We start from the raw sequence: 19,992 nt of genomic DNA on the forward strand, positions 1-19,992 counted from the left end.
GTCTTCGACTTTTACCGGATTCTTATAACTCTATTTCCAATCTTCTCTACTATGGGGTATCGCATTCTACTTTCTTTAGAGTTGTTTGGTAGCGTTATAGATTATCCGGCTCACATGGTAGCCTTTAAGAGCTTAAGAATTCTTAAGAAACTTTAAGAAACTTTAAGAAACCTTAAGAAACTTAAGAGGCTTACGATCCTTACAAGAAACTTAAAAACCTTTCAAGAGACTTAAGAACGCGTTCTAAGGTACAAAAGTACGAAGTGTAACAATATTTATCAAAACGAAAGTATCCAACTCAATCATTTTATGAAAAAAAACGATAATAAGGAACAAACTTGCCTTTAACCATGAAACTAAACACATTCAGCCAGAGAAACAGGTAATTCTCTTCTAATTCAACTTTAATGTGTGTAATACACATTTTAGTTCAAGTTTAATTTATTTTTGTGGTGTACAGATCACTAAAGACTTTTTTCATTGGCTACAGGTTTCATTCGTCTCTAATTCTCTTCTAATTCAAATTTAATGTGTCGGTGATACACATTTTAATTCAAAGTTTAATTCATTTTTGTGGTGTACAAATCACTGAAAACCTTTTTTAAGTAACTACAGATTTCATTCATCTCTAATTCAACTTTAATGTATGTGTACTACATTTTAGTTCAAAATTTAATTCATTTATATTTATTTATTTTAAAAAAATAAATAAATTGCAACACAAAAGATCTAACAATTTCTGGCAAAACTCCCAACAATCACTGATATAATAAACTTGAGCAAATAAATTTAGACTATAATAAAAGTATCAAATACACAAATTTTTTCTTCAACATCTAGCACACAAGTTCAAAACAACAACAAACTAAGAAAATACACTTAAACAAATTGAAAATGCTATCAGTTAAATAATGTGTTGGTAGAATGACATACCAAATATAGATTCTCCGACAAAACCATATTTTTGCACAATCGATTTTGACTTTTAGGATTCTTCTCCTGAGCAACTGTATGTCTCACTTTCTTTGATTGAAATCGAGGAGGTAAATTCTCAAAATCATCACCACTGTCCACAAATTTCTTAGATGTCGATGCAACATCAACTCGTTTTCTTTTCGATTGAGATTTAGAACTCAACTCACTGAGTTTTTTCTTACTTCTACCGCCCTTTTTCTTCACATGCAATGCTTGGAAATTTTGATTAACCTTACCACCAGCTTTTTTTGGAGATTGATTTGCAAAATTCTCAAACTAAAAGTAGGACCATTCAAAACTACGTTAATGAACTCCAACAACTGGTCCAACTGCTAGAATACTTCCAATGCAAACATGTTTTTCGGGAAGCAAATTTTCCAGCTGATACATTATCTAAGTACAACCATACACTTGATAATACACAACACTTCTACAACCTTCAACAACTTCCACAAGAAACCAAGGGCTACATAAAGCTAGACAAGATAGGAATGGCAAGCTTCAGGAGAAGAAGATTAAAAAGGATAAAACAACCTTCTTGAACATGTTTATCTCTAATTTTCCCAACTTGTCTACGATTGGTGTTGCTGCAACTTTCCTTGGACCTACTTGGTACGACATGTCTAAAAAGAGCAAAGATGAAAAGAATTTCCCCAACCCATGCGAGATAGAAGGTTCGTATACTTGTTCTTGAATAGGACCAGTGTAGACTACTTTCTTGTATTCTCATGGAAGGGGAGAGTCTCCCTCATTTATGCTTTCTTAGTTGATTTGTACCGAGAGGAGTCCTCTCACAGGTTTAATGCTTTCTAGTTATAGTTAGTCTCTTTTTGTATCGGGGATGAGTTAGCCGACCTTAAGAGGTTAGCCGACTTATGAACCACCATAGGATCGGAGGTAAGGTTTATGTCCCCCTCCTTGTATTTTATTTTGATTATTTATGGTAAGGCTTGGGGGTGCTGCTCAACCCCTGACTGTGCACGAGAGGTGGGAGCCTCGTGTAGGGTCTGTTCCCAAAAAAAAAAAAAAAAAAAAAAAAAAAAGTAGGACCGACATTCACTTCACCACTGCCGGTTGAATCAACAATTCGAATTCTTGGACTTCTTCTAGGAGATTTATGACCTTCCAATACAATTGTGCACCTAAAATCTATGAGTTTTGTCTGAAACAAACAAATAAATGAAGGAATAAGAGAAAGAGAAACGCAAAAAACGGAAGAAAAATCCTTAGAGAAAGAGAGAGATAATGAGCTCCCTTTTTCTTTTTCTCAAATAAAAAAGTAAATAATGTTTTATTTAATTAAAGTATTGTTACTGATTGTTAAAAATGATAATAAAGTAAAAGTATGTTTAAAAATGATAAATATTTTTTAAAACACTAGTAAATATTTTTTAAAACACAGTTAATTAAGCAATTTTTACGAAAAAAAAGTAAAAGAAGGCCCATGGGCCCACAGGCTGAGCCAGTCAAGCTTCAATCCGAAGGCTTCTTCGGCCCATAATTAATGGCGGGAGACCCCAAAAATGTTTAAATCCTCAAAATTTTACAGTTTTTTTTCTTTTTGTAAAACGCGGGCGTTGCCCGGTTCCGGGTATACAAAACCCCAAAACCAACCACTCCCATAAACATTTCATTCTATCCCTAAAGTGCCCCCACACACACTACACACACTGATTACTCTGTATCACACCTTTTCCCCTCGTCCTCATTTCCTCTCCCATGGAGAACCAGAAGCATACCGAGCGTTCATCAAGTTCTGCGAGGAGGAGTTTGAAGAGAAAGCTAGAGGAAGACCTCGAAGACGATCGCAAAGTTTCTCCTTCTTTATCTTCGGAAGATGCTCATCAAGATCTGGCCCGTGAAGTCCGTACACAGGTGGAGATTCTTGAGTCATCTTTTTCTTCATCTGAGTCAGATCGAGCCTCTTCGAAACACGCTATACATGTTCTCTCTGAATTTGCCAAAAATGGTAACCGATTTGCATTTCATTTCCAGTGGATCAGAATTTTTTAGATGTTCATGCAGAGAGTTTTTTTTTTCCTTTAATAATCGGTTTGGGAGTGATATTAGGTTTTGATATTTGAGGATTTGTGTTTTGTAGAGGAAATTGTGAACGTAATTGTAGATTGTGGTGCTGTTCCGGCTTTGGTGCAGCATCTACAGGCGCCGCCTCATGTGAGTGAAGGTGAAGGTAGTCACATGCCATACGAACATGAGGTTGAGAAAGGAAGTGCTTTTACACTTGGGCTTCTTGCTATAAAAGTAAGCATTCAGTTCGTTTTTTTGGATATTTATTAGTTTTCTCTGCGTATTATCAGTTGTATTGTATCATAGCCATCTGTATTATACCCATCTTTAGGTAAAATAAAACTAATTACTTTCAGCAGATGATTGTTTGAATTATGTCATACTTCTGGTGATAGCCAAATTTTAGAGAAGATCTTGCTTGTGCAGCCGGAGCTATGTATTAAATGGAATAAGTTACTATGAATGGGATTTTCATTATGCTGTATTCCTTCAACACTTGGTTTAATTTATTTGTGTATTCCTTTGCGGCAAGTGAAGAAGACACAAGTTTCATTTAGCAAGGGCATTTACCAAGAACTATCATTATGACTTTATGCTGGGGCGGATCTGCAATAGCGGGTGTGGGTTTCCAGGAACCCATAGTTTTTCCCGAAACCCTATAATTATATTGAAAATGCTTTTAAATATATAACTATACGCAGATGGGAACCCATTGAAAACTGGAAGGCTAGTTCTGTGGCAAAGAGAGGAATGGCTTAAGCGCAACAGTGCTAGTGTGCGCCGGTTCGAATCCCGCTGAAACCAATTTTTACTTGAACTCATTTTTGTATTGTAAAATACCTTTGTTGCAGACCCATAACTTAAAATCCTAGATTTGCCTCTGTCTTTACGTATCTTTTAGACTCTGAAGTTATCTATTAACAAGAAAGGGTAACAGAATGCTGATCTCTTAAAGATTATTTTGTGTGCAAATCAAAATAAAAGGTTAATTACCTAACTGTAACACACAGCAGATAATTTCCAATTAGGAACCTATGCAGATCTAAATTTATTGCAATCAATGTAAGATGAGTGCTTTGAGTTTAACTTCCTATTATTACTAGATTTATGTTCTACTTAAAAAAGAAGCCTTCCAAAATTGTTCTGTCAATCAAGATTTATGGCGTATAGATGATTTTCCATCATCACAACCTCAACTAACTCATGCATTTGGATCATTTGGGTTTTTCTTGATGTACTTCCTTCAATTTTTGTCTCTCATAATCCTACTGAAAAGAACTTTGCTTCTCTACTTCATTTGGTACAGTCCTTATTTTTTTGCATCTATTAGAGGAGTAGAAATTTACTCTCTTTCTATATTTTACATTTTATGTGTGACAGCCGGAGCACCAACAACTGATTGTTGATGCTGGAGCTTTGCCTCATCTTGTTAATCTGCTGAAGAGGCATAGAGATGCTCAGAACTCTCGAGCAGTCAATGGTGTTATTCGGCGGGCAGCTGATGCAGTCACAAATCTTGCCCATGAAAACAGTAGCATCAAAACTCGTGTTAGGTTAGTTTATTCTTTTCTGAAAGCATTGTTATTGCAGCATCTATGGAAAAAGACCTCTTTTTCTTACTTCATCTGTATTTTGTGACTATAGGATTGAAGGTGGTATCCCTCCACTTGTTGAGTTGCTTGAGTTTGTTGATTCAAAGGTGCAGAGAGCAGCTGCAGGATCCTTACGAACGTTAGCATTTAAGAATGATGAAAACAAAAATCAGGTTAATGGCTTACAAAATTTATCTTGAATATCTCTTTGGTCATGTCATCTATTTAGGTTAATTTGTGTGATTTGATTGCAGATTGTGGAATGCAGTGCACTCCCTACTCTTATACTAATGCTTCGGTCTGAAGATACTGCTATACACTATGAAGCGGTGAGACATCATTTAATGTCATGCTAAACTAGCATATATAATAATAATTAATAATACCTATGATATTGGCTATTCTTCATGTGGTAGCCCTCCACAGAACTAATTAAATTGTGGGTGGCAGGTTGGAGTCATTGGAAATCTGGTGCACTCATCACCAAATATCAAGAAAGAAGTTCTTCTTGCGGGAGCTTTACAACCTGTAATTGGGTTACTTAGGTATAGTCAACTCTCATAAGTTTTGAGCAATCAGATCATATCAACATTTCTGGTAGCTGCATTATTATTTGCAGAGTCCTGTAGAAGGACCTACCTATGTTGTTATATGCTCCCTCTTCTTTTCCTGTGTAGTTTGCTCAACTGTAAATCTTGTATGCCAGTTCCTCCTGTTCAGAGAGCCAAAGGGAAGCTGCTTTACTGCTAGGACAATTTGCAGCAACCGATTCAGACTGTAAGGTTGATTAAAATAATGAGCTCTATTACTGTCTTAAATGGCGAAACTCTTTATTTAAGTAGCATTAAGCCATTACTGATCTACTTAATCTTTTTTTACATGTAGTTTAATCTGTTTGAAACTATTGCAGATTCATATTGTTCAAAGAGGTGCAGTTCCACCACTAATTGAGATGCTTCAATCTCCAGATGCTCAACTTAGGGAAATGTCAGCCTTTGCCCTAGGAAGGTTGGCGCAGGTAATTCCTGTCGAATGATATCTTGAGTAGCACAAGTTTTCTTATATGTGTCATGATAATTTTTCCATTCCCTCTTTTAGTTGTAGCAGTTGGACTATTGGTTGTCTGATGAAATCTTGCTATTCAAGAATTACTTGTCCAACATTCATATGTTCTTTGGGATGATTCATCACAAACTTGTATTTGATGATTACTGATATTGGTTTTTCAAGTGTGATCTCTTTTATATGTTTGTCTACATTCTATAAACGAAATCTTATTTCTTGACCATAAGGAAAGGATGTGAAGCATGTTGTGATTGGTGTTCCCGTTGGGCTATTGGTTATTTAGCTGCTGCAAGAGGTTTTTATTTTAAAATGTTCATTCTGATAATTATTGTAGATGAGCAACAGTTTTTTCACATAGATTATATGATACCTACCCAGGGTACGTTGAGGAGTCTCTAAGGTCTCATTTGTTTGTACTTAATGAATGTCTGAATCTGAACCGTTCAGTTTTCAGCCCATTAAGTGCATTTGTTTTGCTCCAGATCTAACCACTTAATACCTCTTAAAACATCTTACTGAATCAGATTTGATATAGATTCTGTAAATCATTCAGACCTGTTTATTGCCCTTTTTCTTCTTCAATGTTAAATTCTAATTATTACAGATTTCTTTTCTTCTCTGCTCTTCCTGCAGAATCACCACATCAATAGACCATTACTAACCTACACCTTCATTTTACTAAATACCTCTTTCATCTAATCAGATTACTTACTATTTTTCCTTCCAAATCATCACACCACTATTTACAAAAAAATATATAACTGAAATCCATTGACGGAAAAATCAAGCTGATGAGTCGATGATATTAAATATTGATTGTCCCATGGAAACAATCATGAACAAGATCTAGAAGACCTTGAACTTTTCTTAAAGTGCATGGATAACCGCTTCACTAGATTGCTACCATCCACCACCACCACCTTGATGGTGGTGTTTTTTTGTTCACCTACGACGGCAAAAATTGTGGGTTCTCTGATAATGCGAAATAGGCAGACAGGTGGATTTTGAGAATTTGGAAAAAGAGGTGAGATATAAATTGAATCTGTTTTCTTCTCTCTTCTTTGAAATTTAAGTTTTGGAGCTAAAAATTGATTTCAATGGAGATTTTGAAAGTTCAATTTGCTGATGGATGTACAAGCCTACGACAATGGGATATGCCGGTGTTCCAACACTAGGGTTGAAACTTTTTTTTTAATATTACACTTTGTCTAAGAAAGAGCCCATCAAATGGTTGCACAAATAAAGGATGTGCTAGATTAATGATCTCTAGGGCCTAATGTGCCTGAAAGGACGTGAGAAACTAGAAAGTTGATTTTCTATTTTTTTTCTCTTTTGATTATTTTAATAATTTTAAAATAAAATAAATTTGGCGCATTTAGATGTTGAAAAACAAATAGTTTTAATCATTCAATGTTCAGATCTAGAGATAACATCTTAATCTTTCATATTAAGACGTCTTAATCTTAATGAAAACAAATGAGGCCTAGGAGAATAAGAAATTGGTGCATTTGGGCACAAAACTTGATTGAAGGACAATAGTAATGATTTCTCTGTCTGGAAGTTTAGTAGACCCTAACTTTGTGGAAGCTATAGTTCTGACTTTGAGCAAATTCATTAAGTTTGGCTTAAAAGGATATTATACTCATCACTTAGTCTTCTGAAGCTGCTCAACCTCTTGTGATTTACAGTTTCTGCCAACAATCTTCTTCAGATTTGTATCATTTCCTCATCAGTAGCTCTGTTTTAGATGTAGATTAATGATAGGTGCCTCGCTATCTTACAATTTTTTGGTGCATGTTTTAAAATCACACAATAACAGTTCTGAAGAGTAACATTGATTAGAATTTTAATAGCCCTAGCAAAATGAAATATCAAGATGCCGTGATGTTTCTAATTTTGTGGTACATGAGTATCTTAACTTCTTACTCTCTTGGGAGCTCTTATTTAACTTCAAATGTGCTGAATGAAGGTGCACGAGCATTTCCTTCTCTTCTTCTTTCTCATAGTACTTTATTTGATTTGAGGATTTAGTACGACATTGTTGACCGGGTGTTAGTGGTTTCATCATGTTCAGGACACGCACAATCAGGCTGGTATTGCTCACTGTGGTGGAATTATCCCATTGTTGAGGCTCCTTGATTCAAAAAATGGATCATTACAACATAATGCTGCATTTGCTCTTTATGGGCTTGCTGATAATGAGGTATTGCATGTCATCAGATCATATATGCTTTGATTATAATCAATTTCATGCACTTACATGCTTCTTTAGACTTACTGTGACTTTCTGTTATAGGACAATGTTGCTGATCTTATAAAGGTCGGAGGTGTTCAAAAGCTTCAGGATGGAGAATTTATTGTCCAAGTATGATCTCTTGACATCCTTTCTTTTGGATTTTATGTTTTCTCTCAAGAATATGTACCTTTATTGCCTTAAGTAGGTTTGCATTTATTCTCTTTTTACATGTTTCCCTAAGCTCCTAAATTGATTTCCTGACTATGCAGCCAACTAGAGATTGTGTGGCGAAGACATTGAAGAGATTAGAAGAGAAGATCCATGGTCGAGTGAGTTTCTATTTCTTAAATTATTTGTTTTCCTCTTCGGATGACATGAATGCAACTTACTCCCTTCTCCACATTTTTAATTTTACTTTTCTTAAATTTCTTTTGTTAAATCTTATAAGGTTATTTGTGAGTATATGTAATACCTTTCTTCTTCTTTGGTAGATATTGGGCCATCTGTTATATTTGATGCGCATTGGGGAGAAGGTTATTCAGAGACGAGTTGCTTTAGCCCTTGCCCATCTTTGCTCACCGGATGACCAAAAGACTATTTTCATTGATAACAATGGTATACATTTGATTTAGACTTGAGATTGATTTTTCACACTTTCGGGTTAGGCAGTGACAATAACTTCCTGTGTCGTTTATGCACTTGTAGGATTAGAATTACTTTTGGAGCTCCTTGAATCAACAAACTTGAAGCACCAAAGAGATGGCTCTGTAGCTTTATGCAAATTGGCTAACAAAGCTAGCTCACTTTCACAAGTTGATGCTGCTCCTCCATCCCCAGTGCCTCAGGTTTGTTTATCTTATTTTTCATTCTGATTGTACTATCAAGATTTTTCAAATTTTTGCTTAGACAAGATATGGCGCTACTCAAGATTTTTCAAATTTTTGCTTAGACAAGATATGGCGCTACTCAAGATTTTTCAAATTTTTGCTTAGACAAGATATGGCGCTACTCCATATCACCGAGGATATGACCTTAGATAGAAAAGAGTGAAGGTCATGGATTAAGATAGAAAGAAAGCTAGTAGGGATAGAATGGTGTCTGGCCGTGTGCTGGTTTAGGGTGGTCATAGGTCTAGGCGTGCCTTTATAGTTGTGTTGCTATTGCCTTTGATTATCACATTATCACATTATTTTGCTATCGTTATTGTTCTTGTCATGTAAAATTTACATTGCTTTTCGTTTTTTGTGTCATCATGCTATATATATTGTTTTTCTATTTTACTTGGGACTGTGACTTTTGTACTGATGGTCTTTTGGAAATAGTCTCTCTATCTCCGTGAGGTAGTGATAAGGTCTGCGTACATCTTACACTCCCTAGACCCCACTTGTGGGATTTCACTGGGTATGTTGTTGTTGAGCACACTAATTTAGTGCGCTATATAACTCCCCATGAACAGATCAGGCCTTAACGGTTAGTAAATTGGTGCGTTATATGTAGAAAATGTCAACTTTATTCTTGCACGTTATTTTGGTCAATTTTGTCTTTTTGTCCATCATTTAGGTTGCGGACACTTGTTTGACCTACTAGGGGTTTTCAAAGATGTCAAATTTTCATGTTTATCTTCATAACTTCTTGCTTCTAGAATAATCAGAATTATTTTAGGACAAGACCATAATCTTACATCTACAATAGGTTTACTCGCAGAAGCAACTGGGGATTATAATTTAGACATTAATTTTGTTTTGTGAAATTTCTAATTTTATTTTATAGATATAGATTCTATGCCGAACCAATATCCCCATTATTAGATTGGGGGTCGTAAGAGATGGCAATAGTGCTGCCATAGAATTGAACAGATCTCTAGGGATCAACTGTCAAAAATTGTGCATGTAAGAAAGATGTTTGCTCTTGCCTTTTAGGAAGATCCTCTGTTTGTAGGTCCAATCTTAGTGAGAGTTGGGATTTAGCTTCTTCTGCAAGAAGAATTTTTAGTAAAGGGAGGTAACAACTCTCTGTAATATAGCTCTGCAAATTTAATATATTTGGTCATTTTTCTTCTTGTTTCTAAATTTACATGTTCATGCCCATCGACCTATTTCAAAAAAAAATTCTAGGCAGTGAGCTATGCAGACACAAGACTTTGACCCCCACCCCCTAAATAGTTAGTCGAGACTGGGACTTCTAGTGTGTTTATGATGTTTTTACCATAGGCATACATCTCTTTCTTGGTCTTTTCTGCCTGAGCTGGAGCTTTAGACTCGTCGAGAAATCTATTAGTGATTGGGCCACCCCTCTTAGAAAAGAACGGGTTTCCTTAAAGGGAGAGGGAATAAGGGTTTTTGTGCTGAGTCAGAAAATGTTGTTTGTAGAGTCTCTTTCTGTTCAGGTCTTGAATCATTTGATTTGGGAATATCCAAAAATTTTGATTTGTAAAAATTGAAGATAAGAAAAGTAGCCCCAGAGCATGTGCTCCAATTTTTTGTCGTTTCTGCCACTAGGTTTATATGTTAAGTAGGACGTGGAAGTGAGGCTAGGGTGATTCTTCTATTTTGAGGATGTACATAAAGGGGAGGAACTTCTGATGAATTCGGTAGAGGATGACGTGCTTTGCATTTTGATGAAATCTTGTTTTTTTACCACCCTATATTGGCTATTAGGTGCTGATTGTGTTAACTGTTACCCATTTTAAGTTCTTGTCAACTGTTCCTTATTTGGCTGATTTGTATTCATTCTTTCATTTATTTTCCATCTCAATTGATAATGCAGCTTATTCCATACTGATGTTGTACCTCGTTCCCTCTTTTTTTTCTTTTATAATTTCTGTTAAATCCAGGTCTATCTGGGCGAACAGTATGTAAATAATTCTACACTGTCTGATGTAACATTTTTAGTTGAGGGTAAGAGAAGTTCTATTTTTTTAATACTGTGACTCTCTTCCCCTTTTCTTTTTAAATGTTCCAACTTATTTTTTATACATTCTTCTACCCAGGCAAACGGTTTTATGCCCATAGGATTTGTTTACTAGCTTCTTCTGATGCATTTCGAGCTATGTTTGATGGTGGCTACCGGGTGAGTTATAATCTGCCTTTTATGTTTTATATCTATTCATTTCCTAATTGTTAAAAGCTATGATCCATTGTAAAAATCTCGTCAATTTTAATGTTGACATCTTGCCTAAGGGTAAGAGGAGCAGGCCATTATCCATTGGGTTTGGAATCTTGCACCTCATATCTTTTATTTTATCTACTTCTTTTTGTTTGTTTGGTAGCAAGTTTATTTACCAAACAAAGAGTAACCTTGTTATTGCTTCAAAGTTTTTGTTTTCTATTATTGTCTTCTTTTGTATAAATGACACTCGTTGCTTCGATTTATGTCTTACTCTCCTTCGTTTTGTCTTAAGACCACAAGTTTCAAGGGCATTTTGGTACATTACATGCATGACGCATCTTTAGTTTAATATCAGAAGATTCAAAAGTCATCATTTTTCAAACTTCGTACCCAGCCAAATTAAGACACAAAATGAAACGGGGGGAGTTATGAGAAGTTAGGTGTGTGCATGGCCATTGCAAAAGGAGTGACAACTAATAGTCCCAACATATCTGTTTGAATTTTGTCGATGTATCTGGTGTTAGCGTGATACTTTATTTGTAATAGTTTGTAGTAAATGTATTGCAGGAGAGAGATGCCAAAGACATAGAGATTCCAAATATCCGATGGGATGTTTTTGAGTTGATGATGAGGTACAATGATCATTAATTACCAATACATCCTTGGTTCAGATCCGGGAAGTCAATCTTGCATTTTTAAGAAATAATAATCTTTCTTGCTTGCAGGTACATATACACAGGATCTGTAGATGTAAATTTGGATGTTGCGCAGGATCTTCTAAGAGCTGCAGATCAGTATCTATTAGAGGGCCTTAAACGTCTTTGTGAGTATGCCATCGCACAGGTGAGTGCTGAGAGATCTTTTGGGAGTTCAGAGGGGTTTTCCTGTCACATTTTTGCTAATGATTTCATCTTTTCTAGGATATATCTGTGGAAAGTGTCTCTCTCATGTTCGAGTTGTCGGAGGCATTTAACGCTTTGACATTACGTAATGCTTGCATTCTATTCATTTTGGAAAAGTTTGACCAATTAAATATCATGCCATGGTATGTCCTGGACTTCTCTATCCTTAATTACATTATTTTTATGGGTTCGATGGATGGGGAATCAAGCTGGACATCCTTCTATGTAATTTATTTGGTGTGTGAACTTGTGAAGCATGTCATTCAACTTGAAGTGAACATTTCCAAAAATGATATATATGAACTGATTAAGAATGTGGATTTTCTCTTGTATGTCTATTAATGCGATGTGATCTCATATGCAGGTATTCACATTTGATTCAACGTGTATTACCTGAAACTCGTAGTTACTTTGTAAGGGTGCTTACCAGGGCTATTCAAGCTGACATGCGGGTCTAGATGTTTCAGATTCAGTTTTGTTCTTTTATTAATTGTAACCAGGGGAGGGAGTATGTACAGGAGTGGTTACTATTGTAATAGTCTCAAAATGAGAGCTAATGTAAAATTCCTCATAAATGCACCAATTTCAGATCTTTGGACGGTCAACGTAGCTTATAAAGTAAGGTTTCAATGCCTGCTATGTCGTTAACTAATGGTTTTTGATGAGGTGAAAGAATGAGTATTTATATTGAAAATCTTAAGATAGTGTGTGGTAGTCTTAGATTTTTATGGAACCCTTTGGAGTTGTACACAAAACTTAATATTAGATAATTCATTTTTATCTTGGTATCTAATATATGATTGGTGAGCTCCAACTTTGTTCAGAGTAAATATGGTGTTATCATTTTTAATGATATATGATGTCCCTCGTACTCGATAAGCTTGGCTATGCCGTCTATATCAATATCCAAAGGCCAGATTCACCCTCTGGCTCTAGTTGAAAAATAAATTGCAGACCATAGACAGATTGCACAAATGGGGAATAATTCTATTATAAAGAATAGGGAGCTGACAGTCTGAAAAACTATCAGACATAAGTATTTTAAGACTGATTTGGTGTTGATATTCTATTACACTCAAAAAATATCATTTTTTAGATTTTCCTGATGGTTTCCCAACACTCAACAGGTGGTAAAGCAGTGATTAGCTTCTATCCCCCTTTATATCTTCTTAGTAGTTCAACCTAATAAAGGTACTTTTAAGCAAATTGATAATTTGATGGCTAATATTTTCTGGGATGAAGCAGATGGGAAAAAGAAATATCACTGGATAGCCTGGTATGCTAACCCAGCCCAATTCAGAAGGTGGTATTGGAATCGGGAAATTCCAGAGCTTTTGTGACTCCTTCTCCGCCAAGAATTGGTGAAAATTCTGAATTAAGAAATGGTATTACTATTGATGACAGGATCAACAATTTTCAAATGACAGGCCCATCCAAATGCAACTGTTGCAGAAAACATGAAGAAAATGTACAACACCTATTTACAGAGGGAAATATAGTTCAGCATTGGTATTTTTTTGGTAGACACTAGGCATCAAAGCAAATAATGACATTCAATCTCTGATGATTCAACGCCTCCCAGTATCGTGTGTTGGGAGATTAGATGCTCAGCCAGATTCAAAGGAAATCATATGTTCAGTTTCAGAATTAAGGAGTAGGTCACATGGTTGATGTCTCTGATTCTTAATAGTCAAATTCAATGCTTTTAACTCCTAGGCTGGATACTAAATTCATTACCTAGTAGAAGCAACGCAACATAACGTTTTCAAGCTCAATATGAGTAAATGAATATGGGATATCATTTTCGTCTAATCATCTTAATAATTCTTCATGTTAACTCAAAAAAAATAAAATCTGCATGCCTTCTGAAATTCTATTGTTTCTCCAAAGAATTCTACAAAATTACCTTTTCCTTATCTTTATCACCACTAAAAAATCACTATTTTTCCAATGAAATAATCCACTCAAAAATGTTTAGTGATATATTCCCACAAATATCTTGATTGAATCGAAGAAAAAGAAAAATAATAATATTTTCATACGGAAAAACTTAGGAAGTTTCTCCCTATTTCAGTGGGAATCTGCCATGCATTTCTCAATGAGTTAATAATTAGGTGGAACATGTTCAATAATATAAATTTTCGACTAATACTCGGTGAGAAAAATCTTTATTTTTAACTGTATGTATGTGATACCAGTAAGATCTTTTAACCAGGTAGTTAAGTGTATAGTAATTCTCATGTTTCGTGTAGAAGTCTGGGATCACCCCTTTGATGTTCTTTGTCTTTTACTAGTACTATATTTTAGAACCTATCTTTAAGTTATCAATGCAACTGTTCATTTAGTGGGGAATTTTCTATTACTTTGGAAGTATGTGGTGTCTCTCTCCAGTCTCCTCCTCCTTTAGCCATAACCAAACTTGATTTCTATCTTCATGACATCTCATCAACCTTTGCTAATTGTTGTAATTCAAGTATTAGACTTAATATCTTGCCACCACGTGGTTTAACCAAAACATCCTTATAGGTTTATAGGCTAAATGAACTTTTCCTATCGATCAGACTAGTCTTTTGAATTATAAACTTCTTAAGGCAAACGTTATAAAATTGAATTTATGTCAATAACTTTTTAACCGATCGATCTTTAGAATACCTTTTCCTTTCAAGTTACTATTAATGTGTATGTGTGCCTCTCTCCTTGGTCATTGCTGGCATCTTTGTCTCTTTCATGTGTCGTAGATTATAAACTTCTTAAGCCATAACGCTTTAAAACTAAACTTATGTCAATGACCTTTTAACCCATCGATCTTTAGAATACCTTTTCCTTCCAAGTTACTATTAATATGTATGTGTGCCTCTCTCTCCTTTGTTATTGTCGTTATCTCTGTCTCTTTGTGTGTTGTAGAGGTGGTAACGGAGTAACTGAGTTGAATTTGAATGAATTGAGTTAATAAATGGATAAATTGTTGACATGTCCAAAAGTTACTTAGGCCGCGAGCTAATAAATTAGCAAATTAATTATTGATCCAAACTTAAACAAGTTGGGCAGATTATGATTTCACAGACTAATTTTGTCATGAATGTGTGCGCGTGAGAGATATTTAGCCTCCTAATAAGGCTCCTACCTCAATTCTGAGACACCTGGAACTTTATGATCTAAATTCTCTCAGGGACTTTGAAATAGGTTCACAAGTTGATTGTGTCATTTCATTTCATGTGTTTTAGGGCATCTCCAACTCAAACACCAGTACTATTTTAGAGCCCGTTTGAATGGACTTAAAAAAAGTAACTTTTATGTATGAAGTGATTTTAGAACTTTGAAGTGCTGAAAATTATTTTTATAAATAAGCAGTTGAATGTTTGAATAAAAGTGCTTAAATGAGGAAAATGATGTGAATTTTAAGGTTAAAAGAATAAAAAGGGTAGTTTGGAAATTTAATTAAAATATAAGAGATATAAAAATAATTTCTATGGTCAAAGAAAATAACTTTAAGCACTTAGAAAAAAAAAATTAGGAATTCTAACTTTTTATTTTTGACTTACTTTAAGAATTAAAATTCTTAAAGTAAGCATTAGACAAACACGTCCAAAAGCTAAAAAGGAGTTTTAAGTTGGTCATCCAAACGATCTTTTAGTGTAAATCAACTCTGACCATTACACCAAAAAAAAATATTTCTCTCTTCATTATTATATTATTATTTCTTATTTCATAAACCAATTTTTTTCTAAAACATTCACCATATATAATTTATATTATTTTCTTCTAGTCATTTAATATAAATTTATTTTATACCATAATTTTTTAAATAATATAAATTACTAGCAAATATTATACATTGTACATAATAATGGATAATACAAATAAAAGTGAAACTATTAATGAAATACATCCAGCATAATCACACAAGGATACTTAAGAGGATAAAGTACAAGGCAACAATTCTTACAGTGCATTGTTATATAAAGCCCTTCTTGGTTCAAATTTGGTGGTTCAAAATAATGCTTGAAATCACTCAGAAATTTCTACTGTAAACATAAAACAAGCATGCCCCTCTTTCTATAGGGACCAACATCCGCGGAGAACTTCACAGAACCTGAAAAAGAATAATGCTGGTAACTAATCTAAAGAAGGGGAAGGAGGAAACCAGGGTTCCTGGGAGCTACACTAGTACAGTAAAGAACACCTGCACACAGACAAAACAAAAATGGGTAAAAAAAAAAAAAAGGAGTATCACACTACTATTGACTTTTTCCTGCTAAACAATATAGTACAAAACCGAGCATTTTAGTTTCTTCCACGTCTGAAAGAGTATTTCAACTTGGTGATGATATCTTCACCATTGTAAAAGTTCATCTTGCAATTTGTGCACAGGTGGAATCGTCTTTGTTTGACCAGCTTTCGCTGATTCTACATGCCTGAATTGAGTGCTCAATCTGGAGACCTACAGTGCCTTCCTTCTCCAGGAGCGAGCAATAGCTTCTGAATGTCTGGACATTTACATGAAGTTGAAAATCCAGTCCAAACAAGAATTTCATCTCCAGTTTATTCAACTCTTTTGTGGTTACACCACCTACTCTTGCATAGTATGCATTGTTATAGAATCTGAAAATCATGCAGAGCATCATAAAGATTCAAAATAAGCAAGGGTCGATTGCTGAATTAAAATTTAGCAACACCCTTCTTTGTGTTTCTGGCAGTACCAGTTAATGAACAGCTAGCATGCATGCATGAGATAACTCCTTTTTGAGTCTACTATGTGTAAGTAATCCAAAGGGGAAGCTCACTGCATGTGATTGGAACAGGATTTCAGGTTGGACTCTAATACTCAACTATCCAATCGGTTGCCTATTCGACATGACAATAATTCTCAAAGCATGTATAGAAACTATTACACATTTGGGGGGTAAAGAATGAGGTAAGATAGATCTAGTCTGAGGTAAACTTACGCATCATCGATGAATTTTGCTGCCACCATCACACTTGTGATAAGTAGTCGGTGAACATTGAGGGAAGTGAAATGAGCACTAGTGCATTCAATGAATCTCTCCATGTATATGTGTGCAACCACAAAGCATGAAGGGCTGCAACATGAATACTTATAAATTCGATCCAAGTACTGTTCTATACTGAGAGAAGGGGCTCTTGATCCATGAAATATTGTGATCACGTCTTCTCTTTGTGAGCTTTCTAATAACCTTTCATTATTTTGAACAGACCTCTCAAGAAGTGTTGAAAGAAGTGATAGAACTCTGGGTTTTCCTGATTTTTCCTTTCCAGATACCTTCAGACCCAATGCTAAGTACTTTTTCGAGCAGATGACCTCAGGTTCAGGAGCCAAAGTTCCCATGTCCTGGAGATCAAAGATTAAGTGGCATCAACACACTCGAAAATTGCCAAAGAAAGTATCATCTAGAATGAGAACTACACAATATATGAAGCAATTAAACATTCGTAAGAGCAGATGAGTAAGTCGCTGTAAAATTTCATCTAATCAGCCTCGGGAAGTAATCAAGGAATTGAAGCAGGGACTGTATCTTTGACTCTTAAACCTGAAGGGGTGCAGTCAATAGGCATGGTTAAGGATCTTCTCTTACTTATCTCCCAAAAAACAAGACAGAAGTTATATAAGAGTTTCTTGTTATGAACCTCAGATTCCTCTTTCTCCACTAAGAGGCTAAAGCTTTTCAGATCTATATTGAGTAGAAATAATATGAAGCACTAGAATGTTTTGGCCCCTTCAACCAGTACACGAAGGTTCACGTTTTCTGTTAGACGGCACTTGATTAAAATGACAACAAAGACCAAAGCTTACAACAATGGAACCCTTTGTTTAGCAGTGAGCAGGATGGTAAACTTGAATTGTAAAAGGCCTTGTTTTGCTTACGCTTTTTGCAATAATGTGGGAAAGAGAATTCAAAAATTGCTGATTTTTTTCATACAGCAATGTTCATTATCCTTCATGCATAATCATAACGGTTACAATTTTGGGGTATTACTTGACTCTTCAAACAAGATAAAATAATTCATGAAAAGTAAATTAATTTACCAGAATTGACATGCTCAATTTAGGAAATGTTGAGCGTTTCCAGCTAAAACACTACACAGTGTTAGAAGTGCAACTTCTTGCTCATCGCTAACACTCTCTTACTTAGTAATGTGAATCATAAACCATAAACAATTGACCGAGAACGTTGGTTTATCTGTTAAACAGAATAGTAGAGAAGTGCTGGATTAAAACTAAAAGAAGCAATACAGTGAAAATATGAACTGATGAGTCATACTATGACCGCATATCAAGAACTGACCAGTTACCAAATGATTAGTAGCATACCACAGAAGATATACTCCAAAGATGGCATTTAATTATCAATTTTGAGAAGATATGCATTTTCATGAAGAATATTAAAATGACCCATTTAGCTTACAGGAAAATACACTAAATTCTTGAGACCTCAACTATACTTTGAGATCTGAAGTGAGTGTCGCAATGTACAACAGGACTTGATAAAAAAAAACACGGGATACGTAATCCATCTTCACCATTCCATCACTCCGTCATTGACAATAAATGGGTAAAAACAAATACGTCTAATTTTACTCCCATAAACAGTGCAACAAAACATAAATGTGTCATCCAGAAGACTACCAGTCTCACATTATTTAGTAGTACTAGTCATACTGAAAGAAATTTACATACATGAGTTTGACATGCTTTACTTGAGTTGAGGGTCTGTCAAAAACAAACTCTACCTTCACAAGGTAGGCGTAAAGGTTACGCACACACCACTCTCCCTAGACCCCACTTTATGACCCCACTTTATGGGACTACACCTTTGGTTTCCCACTCAATGTTCAGTAAACACATTGGAGCCCAACTAAATCTGTATTCGCACGGAAAAATCCCACGACGCCCCCTAACAAAGGGGGGTCCGTAGGGGGACTCGAACCCGATAATTACCACTCCACCCCAACCCTTATTGGTGGTATGTTAGTATTATAGTAGTTGTTGTATGAGCTTCTATTCTGCCAGCAGCTTATTACAGATTTCACTGTAAGACACTATTTAGTTACAAATTATTATCCTTTCCTATAGGTAGATAATTAAACTTATAATTGACAGATCTAAAAGCATTGAGTCAAGATCTAGTAATTAATAGTAGAAACAAAAAGAATACCTCCACCGCGAAAATTGAAAATTCTTTCTATATATACCAACATTAATAATATGTTTAACTTCAAATCACCCTAAACTTAATTAGCACACTTTTTAACTTACAACCCAAAAAGCATAAACCATAGATCTAATTAACTAATTAACAAAGCAAAGAAGTAGCTACAGATTACCCAGAAAATAAATTGAAAATTTAAAAAAAAAACAGATTAAGAGAGACATAGAAAAGGAGCTTACAGAGAAGAGAGGATAGTTCTTATTCTTGAGAGATCTGGTAAATTTTCAGTTGATACTTGAAATTTCTACATGAGAGCTCAAATCTTGGAAGCAGAAGAATCTGACTCTAATGGCAGCTAACAAAAGGGGCAAGAAAACAATATCATGTCTACACTACACCACACCCTTTGACCCACCCACGCACCCTGAACACCCAAGCTCTCTACTCTGTACTCTATCCTCAACCAAAATAGGTGAGGCAAAAGATGAGAGTAGTAATTTATTGAAAGAATGAAGTAGTACAGGTAATGGGTTTCTTCTTTGTTTAGTTTCTCTTTCTACACACACCAAGAATACCCAGTTGGATTTATCCTTTTTATGTTGCTTCACATGAACAGCAACATGCATCTACATTATATACTCCTTTCCTTCACTTTTACACTTTGTTTGGATGGTTGTTACCTTTGCTTTCCTAATATATGATATTGTATTGTATTATATTGTAATGTTTTAATAAATATAATATTTGAATAAATTATATTATTCTTTGTAGTTATATAATATCTTATATTTATAATTTGAATGATAAATTTAAGCTTCTATGAAAGATAGGATAAAATGAGTCTTTCTGTCATTATCTAATGATGAATTTAAATGATATGATATAATATAATTAAGTAACAATCAAAACAAATATTA

At 35.0% G+C, this 19,992-nt stretch overlaps 2 protein-coding genes across 2 annotated transcripts; one reads left to right on the forward strand and one right to left on the reverse strand.

The window, feature by feature from the left end:
* The first annotated feature begins 2,529 nt into the window (after window positions 1-2,529).
* Window positions 2,530-12,720, forward strand: LOC129882826 (ARM REPEAT PROTEIN INTERACTING WITH ABF2-like). Its single transcript, XM_055957289.1, has 19 exons — window positions 2,530-2,944; window positions 3,077-3,237; window positions 4,384-4,556; window positions 4,648-4,768; window positions 4,850-4,924; window positions 5,046-5,140; window positions 5,302-5,377; window positions 5,506-5,613; window positions 7,735-7,863; window positions 7,957-8,025; window positions 8,166-8,225; window positions 8,388-8,511; window positions 8,602-8,741; window positions 10,730-10,793; window positions 10,886-10,965; window positions 11,572-11,636; window positions 11,730-11,847; window positions 11,925-12,049; window positions 12,271-12,720. Exons 1-19 carry the CDS (start codon window positions 2,695-2,697, stop codon window positions 12,362-12,364), a joined length of 2,127 nt encoding a protein of 708 aa, XP_055813264.1. The 5' UTR covers window positions 2,530-2,694; the 3' UTR covers window positions 12,365-12,720.
* A 3,038-nt stretch (window positions 12,721-15,758) lies between these two features.
* On the reverse strand, window positions 15,759-19,696 carry LOC129882827 (cyclin-U3-1). The gene is made up of 4 exons (XM_055957290.1): window positions 19,315-19,696; window positions 17,953-18,106; window positions 16,853-17,256; window positions 15,759-16,508 (listed from the first exon to the last, which is right to left on the reverse strand). The coding sequence occupies exons 2-4, from the start codon at window positions 17,962-17,964 to the stop codon at window positions 16,256-16,258; spliced, it is 669 nt and encodes a 222-aa protein (XP_055813265.1). The 5' UTR covers window positions 17,965-18,106; window positions 19,315-19,696; the 3' UTR covers window positions 15,759-16,255.
* Window positions 19,697-19,992: the final 296 nt, after the last annotated feature.

The sequence above is a fragment of the Solanum dulcamara genome, chromosome 3, assembly GCF_947179165.1.
Source record: "Solanum dulcamara chromosome 3, daSolDulc1.2, whole genome shotgun sequence".
Lineage (NCBI taxonomy): Eukaryota > Viridiplantae > Streptophyta > Magnoliopsida > Solanales > Solanaceae > Solanum > Solanum dulcamara.

Coding starts and splice junctions, on each gene's coding strand:
- LOC129882826 (XM_055957289.1), top strand. CDS start 2,695: ATGGAGAACCAGAAGCATACCGAGCGTTCATCAAGTTCTGCGAGGAGG. Junction 8,512..8,601: donor TATTTTCATTGATAACAATG/GTATACATTTGA, acceptor ATGCACTTGTAG/GATTAGAATTACTTTTGGAG. Junction 11,848..11,924: donor GTGAGTATGCCATCGCACAG/GTGAGTGCTGAG, acceptor CATCTTTTCTAG/GATATATCTGTGGAAAGTGT.
- LOC129882827 (XM_055957290.1), bottom strand. Junction 16,509..16,852: donor GCAAAATTCATCGATGATGC/GTAAGTTTACCT, acceptor CATGATTTTCAG/ATTCTATAACAATGCATACT.